At 48.7% G+C, this 11,249-nt stretch overlaps 1 protein-coding gene across 1 annotated transcript; it reads right to left on the bottom strand.

The window, feature by feature from the left end:
• Positions 1–2,390: 2,390 nt before the first annotated feature.
• LOC123105923 (beta-amylase 2, chloroplastic) lies at positions 2,391–5,614 on the bottom strand. The gene is made up of 2 exons (XM_044528106.1): positions 4,776–5,614; positions 2,391–3,847 (listed from the first exon to the last, which is right to left on the bottom strand). The coding sequence occupies exons 1-2, from the start codon at positions 5,339–5,341 to the stop codon at positions 2,731–2,733; spliced, it is 1,683 nt and encodes a 560-aa protein (XP_044384041.1). The 5' UTR covers positions 5,342–5,614; the 3' UTR covers positions 2,391–2,730.
• Between the last annotated feature and the right edge of the window lie 5,635 nt (positions 5,615–11,249).

Consider the following 11,249-nt stretch of genomic DNA (forward strand, 5'->3'; position numbering starts at 1 on the left):
GATACAGCGTGTGCGTGCACAGCCGCTGGTAGGATATGTGTTCATTTGCGTGCGTGCACAGCCTCCGGCATACGCATTTGTGCGTGTTGCGCGTATTTGCTAGCCATGCGTGGATGCATCTGTTCGTGTTGTGCAGGCTGCGCGTGTCCGAGCTACCTCACTCGCGGTCACCGTAGACAGACAACTCTGGCTAGGTGAGCCGGGGAAGGAAGAAGAAGATGATGAAGAGAGACTTCCATGTGGGGTCAATTCGTTTGAGAAGTCAAATTTGAGCTGCTGTCAACAACGACTTTCAACGGAGTGAACAGCCGAGGGATGACGCCCACGAAGTGGAAGTGTGACGCGTTCTTGGAGTCCCAAGAGCTCCACGGTGACTTCACATGGCTTTGCGAACAATGTCGGCATGTGAGTTTTCAGTGACTTTCATTACCCGACATACCGCAACGTCACCATGGAGTTCCTCTCTACCTTCGAGCAAACTCTCGAGGATTCAAGGGTGCCGGCGATCTGCTCCTTCACACTCGGGGGAGTTCAGCATACGATGACGCTTGAGCAGGGTTTTAGAACCAAGGGGTTCTTGACATTAGGGGCGTGCACATCGCTGATGCATTGAGTACTTGGGGATATTGATAGTCCCATGATACCTCACACGGTTATAAACTAATGGCAATGGGCGATGGCAGCACATGGCAAGCCCATGCATTCTGAATATGCACATGACACCAATCTTTGCTGCTAGATGATTATGTAAGTGCCCCAAACCTAAGCCTTATACATTGTCTATTTGAAAAAGATCTCTAGTTTAAAATTTAATTTAGTGTGCACTGTACTATAGATATAAATAGTTTTCTTTGTATCTTCGTTAAAATTTGTAAAGTTAGATTTTGAAAAAATCTATACACACTACATTATGTGTGTGTGTGCGTGTGTTTGAGAGAGAGAGAGAGAGAGAGTATTTCACAAAAATCACTTTTTTCATTCCGTAAATCTGCAGTTCTTGGAGTGAGAAGTGAGGGGTAAAGCAGACCATTGGATGAAGATTGTATGGTTGATGAGAGGCTAAGTCACTCAGTCGATGATGTGGCAACTCAAAGTCAGATCATCCACTCCAAAACTGTACTCCCTCCATCTCATAATATAAGATAGTTTTGCAAGCTAAAACAGTTAGCCTGCAAAACGATCTTATATTGACATTATATTATGAGACGAGGAGAGTAGAAAATAGCAACAAATTAGTGCTCGCCAAGCTCTGTTCATGATTTCACTTTAGGGGAATAGATACAGCAAGTTTTACAACATTTTCAAGTATCGATCTTACAGTGCAACACTGCTACTGCGGCAGCTTAGTACGTAGTACATCAGCCCTGCAAGCTTTCGAGGTAGCAACGCCAAAACCGGCATCGCCATGCCATCGAAGCTTCAGGCGCGGCAACTACTCCCAAGTCACCCGATCGATCAATTGATCCCTCTATGTTTCCTTCCCACCTTCGTTCGGTACACACCACGACATACATGTATTACAACAAATCATAGTACGTATGTATGTATGCACGTACATTTGTGAAATAAGAGAAATAAAAAATGGTATTTGTGTGTTCACTTTCCATCTTTCATACTCCCCCCGTTTCGTTCTATAGTGCATATAGTAGGTCAAACCTCACATACTTTCTAAATCTTTGGACAAAAACATTTACATTTAGAATGATAAGCATATATCATTAGTTTCATTATAAGTAGTTTCACATTTTTTATATTTAGTACATACTACAGATATAAATAGTTTTCTTTGTAACTTTGGTTAAAATTTCTAAAGTTAGATTTTTAGAAAGATCTAAATGCACCACATTATGTGTGTATGTGTGTGTGAGAGAGAGCAGTTCACAAAATCACTTTTTTTTCATTTCATAAATATTTAGTTCTTAGGTACGGAAGTGAGGGGTAAAGCAGACCATTGGATGAAGATTGTATGGTTGATGAGAGGCTAAGTCAGTCAGACGATGACGTGGCAACTCAAAGTACAATCCACTCCAAAGCGGTACTCCCTCCATTTCATTCCATAAATATAGTCCCAAACAGCCTGTAAAACGATCTTATATTATACTCCCTCCGTTCCGACAAGTATCCATAAATATAGTCCCAAACAGCCTCTAAAATGATCTTATATTATACTCTCTCGTTTCGAATTACTCGTCGTAAAAATGAATGTATTTAGATCTTATATTATACTATCTCTGTTCCGAATTACTCGTCGTAGAAATGAATGTATTTAGATGTATTTTAGTTCGAGATACATCTATTTCTACGGCGAGTAATTTGAAACGGAGAGTTATGGGACGGACGAAGAGTAGAAGATAGAACGAAGAGAGTAGAAGATAGCAACAAGAAATGAGTGGTCGCCAAGCTCTGTTCTTCATTGATTTCACTTTAGTGGAACAGATACAGCAAGGCGTTACAGCATTTTCGAGTATCGATCTTACAGTGCAACACTGCTACTGCGGTAGCTTAGTACGTAGTAGTACATCAGTCCCCTGCAAGCTTTCGAGGTCGGTAGCGAGGCCGAAACCGGCATCGCCATGCCATCGAAGCTTCAGGCGCGGCAACTACTCCCAAGTCACCCGATCGATGGATCGATGGATCCCCCTACGTTTCCTTCCCACCTTCGTTCGGTACACACCTTGGATCATCACGGTACGTACGTACGTACGTATGTATGTATGCATGCATAGTTGATTAGTTGCAGAGGGCGACGGCGGCCTCCTGGATGACGCCTTGGGTGGCGTGGGCGACGTTATGAGCCTCGCGCTCCACCTGCTCCCGGCTCACGTCCCTGACGCCGGTCTCCGTCATGCGCTTGACGAAGGCGGCGAAGCGGCGCCAGTTGTCGGGCTGGAAGAGGTCGGGGCCCATGCGGAGGTAGGTGAAGGCGACCATGCGGTCCTCCTCGGCCTTCTCGGCGGCGGTGGCCAGCACCTGGTCGTGCGCCGTCTCGTCGTACCTGGGCAGGGCGTTCTCGCCGGCGAGGCCCACGCCGGCCTCCTTGGCGGCGCCGGCCACCTGGCTGACGAGCGCCTCGGGCATGCACTGCGCGTCCTGCGGCTGCTCGTGGTTGCGCATCTCGACGCAGGTGAAGTTGAGCACGGCGCCGTGGCGGGCGATCATGCGCGCGATGGGCAGGTACCCGTCGTGGTTCCTGGTGTTGTAGTAGCCGGCGGTGAGCTCGGGGGCGTGGGAGCGGGTGCCGTAGTGCCAGTGGATGCCGGCCACCTTGATGGAGACCTTGACGCCGGTGCTGCCGGTGAAGACGGAGGAGCAGGCGGAGAGGATGCGCTCGCCGTGCTCGATCAGCATCTGCGAGTACCAGCTCATGAAGAACTGGCCGTAGTCGGTGTTCCATCCTCCGTCGCGGCGGAAGAAGCCGGTGTCCTCGGGCCACTGGTTGTAGCTGCCCGAGTCCTCGGGGCCGGCGTTGCCCCACTCGGGCCTGCCCACGGCCTCGGCGGCGGCCTTGAGGCTGGCGCGCATGTAGCGGTCGTAGCACTGGAACTCGCCGATGCCGGGGAAGGACCAGGTGCCGTTGCTCTCCGGGTAGGAGGGGTAGCGGAGCTCGCCGGCGGGGCCCATGCCGACCTGGATCTCGCAGATGGTGTTGCCCATGTAGGGCGCGAGGTGGTCGCGGAAGGCGCGCATGAAGTCGGCGTAGCACTGGATGGGGGTGCGGCCCTTGAGCGCCGGGAGCGCGTCGGCGCCCAGCGAGATGTACTCGTAGTTCCGGCGGCCGCACCTGTCCGTGTACGCCAGGTCCTGGTCCTGGTCCATCTCCTCCGTCACCCATTTCGGAAGTGGTATGCTGCATCCATGCACAACCCACGTCAACTATTTGACCAATTATATTGGAAACAAATTACTAATTAGTGGAGTGTGAAACATTATAAGAGCAACAGTAATTTTTTTAGCAATATTACTGGATGTAATCTTTTATTATTTCTGATATCTGTTGTACTATCATGGTTAAAGATGAATAGATCGAAAGTTTCTTAGGAAAAAATAATTTTCAACGAGAGTAACAATTCACATAAAAAAACATAGTTGTGGTCAGAAATCACATGCAGAGTGGGCAGGACACGTGCATACGGGGGCAAGCGCCACCGTCCACAGGGCAGGGAGTACTTTTCGTTATCCAAGCTCTACGTGTCGTCTGAGCTGAGGCCAGTTTTCTTTCATTTTTTCAAGATCACGAGGTCCGGGAAATTGTGACCGTCCACGTCCTACAGCTCGAGAAAGTGCGTGGGAAACGAGCCCGTGTCACTTCTACGGCACGACTTGTCCGTTGGCACTCAAATCACCAACGGAAGCTTTGCCATGAGCGCCAGGAAGAAGATAACAAGTTTTCTTTTCTTAACTATGTTTGCCTCAATGGTCTCTCATCTACACAGTTGTATACGTAGTACTGTACTCATCATAGCGTCTGTCTACCACATGATACTGCAAGTGCAAGTGCAAGTGGCTACAAAGTACAAACTAATGGCAATGGGCGGTGGCAGCACATGGCAAGCCCATGGAACCACAAAATCCAAAAACGCCATCTAATTCAGGCTTTGCTTCTACTGCACATGTACGTGTCTACCCCGTAATTTCCAGCTGAGAGTACATGGAATGATGGAAAAATACAAGAATGTACGCAAGGATGATCAAGATGAGCATGCATGTACGTATATATATGTGTACTAGACTTGGATAGAAAGAGGAGTGGATGGAGAAGAGGGAGCACGACGTACTTGACTGAGTCTCCGACGTTGCCGCCGCACTGGTGGAAAGACATGACGGCCTGCACCTTGAGCCCGGCCTTCTTGGCCATCTCCATGAGCTCGATGTAGCCGGCGAAGTTGTACTGGCCGGGGCCTTCGCTCTCGGCGATGCCCCACCACACGTCCACCATGATGCCGGCCGCGCCCGCGCTCTTGAGCGCCGCCAGGGACGCCTGCATCGCCTTGCGCCGGTTCAGCGCGCTGCCGTCCTTGCGCACCGTGTCCAGCGGCATCATCACGAACACCGGCACGCCCACCTTGCGCGCCTCCTCGCCGCCCGCGTCCGGGTGCTCGGCCTCGCCCTGCTGCTGCTGGTCGGGCGCCATGGCCTGGAACATCTCCTGCGCCTGCGGCTGCGCGGGCTCCACCAGCTGCGTCTGCATCCTCAGGCTGCTCGCCTGCGCCTGCGCCACGACGGAGCTGGCGGCGGCGGCGGCGGCGGGCGAGGCCGCCGCGAACACCGAAGCGCGCGCGCCCGGCGCCGGGGTGGCCGCGATGCCTGCAGCGCCGGTCTGGTGGGTCAGGTTGAGGGCCATGTGGACGACGACGACGACGACGACGGGCTGGGCCGGATCACGTGCGACGGAGAGCTTGGACGACGACGGACGGACGGACGCTGCTCAAACTCAGATCAGATCACCGGTGACGACAGAACCGGACGGGCGAACGGGGTTTATTGAATGTGTTCGCCGGTCGGAATGGTTCTGGGAATGGGGTGGAAACGGAGTCGCCTCCGGACCTAGATTTATTGCTGCGGCCTGCCTCGACCGAAGGGAAGGAAATGGGTGGGGCTGACGATGGAGGGGGGTGGCGGGGGGCTTAAATAGCGAGACGAAAGGTGGACGTGGCGCGTGCTCCGCCGGTGAGGGCAACGTGAGGCGGTGCGGCGCGGGCGCGGAGGCCCGGGGAATGGACGGCGACGCGTGAACCGGCCTCGAAGCGACGTGTGCGGCGGCGCGGGCGGCGCGCGCGGCCACGTCGGGCTCGGAGGAGGCCCCGATGCGCGACGCGTGTCACCGGCCCGGTTTCGGCGGTCTCTCTCGCTGTACTTCCCGCCATGTCCTGCGGCTTCCGTGTGCGGAAAATGCGTCGGCCATTTTTTCTGTACGGGGAGGGAGTATTTTTCTCGTCCACGGATGGGTGGGTTAGATCGGACGTGGTCGGTCGGCCCGGCTCGGCTGGACGTGGTGTGCCAGCCACATGATGCGGCGCAGGCACAGATCCCGTGAAGGTAAAGTGATCAGTGTGATCATGGCAACTGCTGCATGTTGCATTAGAAGAGTATCGGATCAGTGTATGGGTCAACGCAGATGGGTTCATTGACAGCGCAATAAACAAGTTTTTTAGTATGTACTATAAGGCTGAAGAGAGGATGAGGAGGAGAAATCTGTAAGCACCAAATACTGCAGGTTTTAGACAGACCTATACATCGGAAAGAACGACGGAGAGAAAACGTTGGGTCATGGCCACCATCGCTGAGTTATTGCTTCACGGATTTGAGCTCACATGGCAAGTTGGCTCAAGTTTCACCTGATCCTTCCTCCCAAAGGTTGGGGTTTCACCTGGGAAAAAAAAGGTTGGGGTTTCACCCCTTCCCCGAAAAAAGAAGTCCACTTGATTTGTGGCAAGCGTTTAACCTAGTTTTTGTAGAAGGCGCTCGAACCGAAGTATTTTATCACTTTAGCTATTTGTAAGTCACCTGAATTTAGAATTTAGGAGAGTCAAATTTCATGTGAAGGAAGGAACAGTTGGAGGAAAGGAAGAAGCTCGGAGAAGCAATCTTGATCTATCTTAGAGAGGTAGGCGACCCCATTATTAATCCTAGGGGTGCAGGGTGGTGCAGGTTTCGACGATTGAAAGAAGAGCTGAAGGTTGAAGAAAGTTTTGCATCGAAAGCAAATTGTATTTTCGACTTACACCTAGCTAGTCCCGTATTTTTATCGATGGCCGTTTTATACAGCTACGCTCTACTCAGATGCGATATATTCGGCAATATACGTGGCATAGAATAAACCCAGTATTATCTGCTATATGCAAACATCTGAGCCACAACAAAGCCAGGCGGTACTCCAAATCTATGCGGTTGAGAATTTTGAGCATATGTTCCAGCCATTTTATCCACTTAGGAGCTGTAGCTTTCTTTTGATGTTAAAGCGAAGCTATCCTTTTACGTAGATCTTTGATATGCATCTCGTGGCTGCTACCGTACACAGGAATTACGTGGGAAATCCATCGCTCGTGAAATTTGCAGCTTCTCAAAAGGAACTTGTAGAACAAACAATTGCCCCATCTACCAAAAGCAAATATATCCAGCGGCATGAGTGCATGACGAGACTAAAATCAACCACACGAAATCTTTAATGTTTTTCTTTTGCGGGAAACAAAATCTTTAATGTTAACCACAGAGAAGTTCACACTCCGAGGAGCAAAAAAAGAACTACTTGGGACCAAAACATTCGGAACAAGCATAGATACTAAGGGGGTGTTCGAAATCTCTCCCGTCTGCTAACTCCGCTCCGTGCGGGGAGCGCAGTCTGAGCCGCTCCCAGTAATTGTGTTGGCGCTCCGTCCGCTCCGGGAGCTGCTGTGGCGGAGCGGAGAGTATCCGAACAGGGCTTAAGAACCAACTCAAGCTTCTGCTTAGGAAACAAGCGCTCTAGCAACCACCCCTGAGATCGTTAACGACGTCGTATGGCATGGGGGTGACCGTCTCAATGGTGCCGCCCTCCACGGATGGGTGGATTAGATCAGACGTGGTTGATCGGGTCGGCTCGGCTGTGCAATCTTTTTCTGAGTTCTTATGGTGTTACTCACATGACGCGGCGTAGGCATAGGCACAGGCACAAACCCCGTGAAGGTAAAGTGATCGATCGGTTGATTTTTGTACTAAGGCTGAAGAGGGGATGAGGAGGAGAAATCTGTAAGCACCAGTTATTACAGATTTTAGACAGACTCATATAGGAAGACGAAAGGAAAATGTTGGGTCATTTTTTTTCAACCGGGCTCACACCCTTTCTATTAATTTCTTAACGAAAATATACAGTACAGAGTTCAACCATCAGAAAAGTGCAAAACATACTAAAAGCAACTGGACTAAAAGAGAGGGGAAAGGGGAGGAGCGAGTTGGAGCATTAACAGAAAACCCGTTGTGGATGCTCAAGCTCGAGGTATCCACCACGGGAGGAAAACCTGTTAACACTACATGTCTCGGAGACAGAACGGTCCCAATGGGACACAAAAGTGACAATGGCATACTCGGAGACTGAGCAGTACCAATGGGACACATAAGCCACACGACACAAACAAACTCGCACTACGCAGTAGGTATCCAACCTCTGTGAGCAACAAAATATGAGAAGAACCAGCAACCAGGAGAGTCGACGCTCTTGCACCTCACGGAACAACAGTAGTATCATCAATTTGTTGCGCGATCGGTTCGCCAACATCGATGCAACCTGCACCACCCTTTGTACGCTGGCCTGAAACGCCTCCTTGTCCTCAACTTTCAGCAGCCCTGCCCAGTAAAGAAGAAAAGAACAAGTAGTGAAAACAACTTCCAACGGGGTGCGAAAAGTATAACCCTCAAAGGTAGTTTTGTTACGGGTGCACCAAATCCTCCAACAAATTCCGGAAATAATCATCATATAGAATCCCCCCTCGCCCCCGGGAAGAAACAATACAGGAAGGCCCAACACTTTTCCACAAGTATCTAGGACAACTTGAAGTCCGCATAGCCAGGCAAAACACCCCCCAAACAGAGCGAGCAAACGAGCAAGTAAAGAATAAATGACCAGCCGACTCAATATTAGAACAAAATGAGCATGCAGGACCCCCCCCCCTCGGTTCCTCTCACGCATGTTTTCTCGGATAGGGATCACATTTGAAATAGCTGGCACACAAAGATCTTAATTTTCAACAAGATGTGAGCTTTCCCCACCGGCTTATAATTTGGACCAGCCAAGTTTTTTTCCAACCAACGATACACTGATTTAACCGAGAACACCCGCTTACTAGTTAGAGCCTAAGCAATAGAGTCAGGTATATCTCTGAACTCATAAGATCTTGCTTGAGAATAATCTCACGCCATTGATCCAGTAACTCCCCAAACAGCCTATGGGGGAAAAGGCAAATCAAAACCAACTTGGACATACTCCATCAAAGTACAATTTTCATTACAACATATATCAAACAAGTCACGAAAATGAGTCCAAAAAGGCACAACAAATGCCTAGGGATCAAGCCATAGACGAGCCAAGCTCCCATTATTAACAATGATCTTCCTCCCTGCCATATATACATTCTTGACTTTCATGATAGCTTTCCAGCAGGGGGAATCAGACACCCGCGGTTGAATGGACGCCACAGTATGTCTTTTAAAGTATCTAGCGTGAACAATTTGTTGCCATCAACCCTTGCTCGTCTCCAATTTCCACCGCCATTTGGTTAAATAGCTAATTTTTTATGCAAATCCTTAACCCCCAGGCCACCCATGCATTTAGAACGACATACCCTTGCCCGCTTAACCATATGGGAAGCACATTTCTTTTGGAGGAAAGGTAAAAAGAAATGTGCTTACCATATGGTTAAGCGGGCAAGGGTATGTTCCTCCAAAAGAAATGTCCATGATGCACATTCATCTTCTCAATAAAGTTTTGTTAAACAAGGACATGGACATAAAAACAATGGGATACCATCCAAACTAGAGTCAAGCAGCACCAATCTTGCTGCTGATGAAGCGTCATAGCTAATCCAGGCATCAAACCTTTTTAACAGTTTAGCATCAAGGAAATCCCAATCAACGACCTTGAGTCTACAATAAGAAATAGGGACCCATAAATACCTCATTGGGAGAGAACCAACTTGACAATTAAAAAGGTCAACATAGAATTTGTCAATGACATTGTCTCCTGCAATGGTAAAGACCTCACTCTTCATAAAAGTGATCTTAGCACCAGACATGAGTTCAAACAAATCTTTAGCTAATATTAAAGGATGGAGGCTTTCATAGTTCTCCATCCGTCACGCCTTTATATCCGTTGATTTTATATTAACCAAAAAATTGATGGCTGAGATTTAAAAGGACCCTTTGTAGGAAAAAAATAAGTTTTTTATGAGATCGTCCGGCCCACTCACGCACACGTACGCCTCTCACCAAAACTGATTAGTCTACATTAAAAAAACTGATTTGTCCATGACTCGGAGCAAACAGGGAATCAATCAATGTCTTCCATCCAAAAGGCCGCGTCTAAATTCTTCAAGCGATAACCATAGAAGCTACTCGTGTAGCATCTCTGCCGCCTCGCCAGCTCTTGCTTGCCTCAGCTCGCTGGGATGGATCACAACAGGATGGTCGTCCCCTCGCACACCACTCACGATGACGGCGTCGTGGACGGCATGGCGCGTGATGATGGGGAGCCCTCCCATATGGTGACCTGGAGGAGCGCCCCAAGGCCGATATCCTCCTCCCTGTTGGTGCCCCCACGATCGTGTCTCTGTCACTGGCTCACCCCCTGATAACCCACAAGTATAGGGGATCGCAACAGTTTTCGAGAGTAGAGTATTCAACCCAAATTTATTGATTCGACACAAGGGGAGCCAAAGAATATTCTCAAGTATTACCAGCTGAGTTGTCAATTCAACCACACCTGAAAACTTAATATCTGCAGCAAAGTACTTAGTAGCAAAGTAATATGATAGTAGAGGTAACTGTAGCAAAAGTAATGGTAGCGGTTTTAGTTTTATAGTGATTGTAACAGTAGCAACGGAAAAGTAAATAAGCGAAGAACAATATATGAAAAGCTTGTAGGCAATGGATCAGTGATGGATAATTATGTCAGATGCGATTCCTCATGCAATAGTTATAACATAGGGTGACACGGAACTAGCTTCAGTTCATCAATGTAATATAGGCATGTATTCCGAATATAGTCATACATGCTTATGAAAAAGAACTTGCATGACATCTTTTGTCCTACCCTCTCGTGGCAGCAGGGTCCTATTGGAAACTAAGGGATATTAAGGCCTCCTTTTAATAGAGTACCAGACCAAAGCATTAACACTTAGTGAATACATGAACTCCTCAAACTACGGTCATCACCGGTAAGTATCCCGATTATTCTCACTTCGGGGTTAACGGACCATAACACATAATAGGTGACTATAGACTTGCAAGATAGGATCAAGAACTCACATATATTCATGAAAACATAATAGGTTCAGATCTGAAATCATGGCACTCGGGCCCTAGTGACAAGCATTAAGTATAGTAAAGTCATAACAACATCAATTTCAGAACATAATGGATACTAGGGATCAAACCCTAACAAAACTAACTGATTACATGATAAATCTCATCCAACCCATCACCGTCCAGCAAGCCTACGATGTAATTACTCACGCACGACGGTGAGCATCATGAAATTGGTGATGGAGGGTTGATGATGA

Source organism: Triticum aestivum, chromosome 5A (assembly GCF_018294505.1).
Source record: "Triticum aestivum cultivar Chinese Spring chromosome 5A, IWGSC CS RefSeq v2.1, whole genome shotgun sequence".
NCBI lineage: Eukaryota > Viridiplantae > Streptophyta > Magnoliopsida > Poales > Poaceae > Triticum > Triticum aestivum.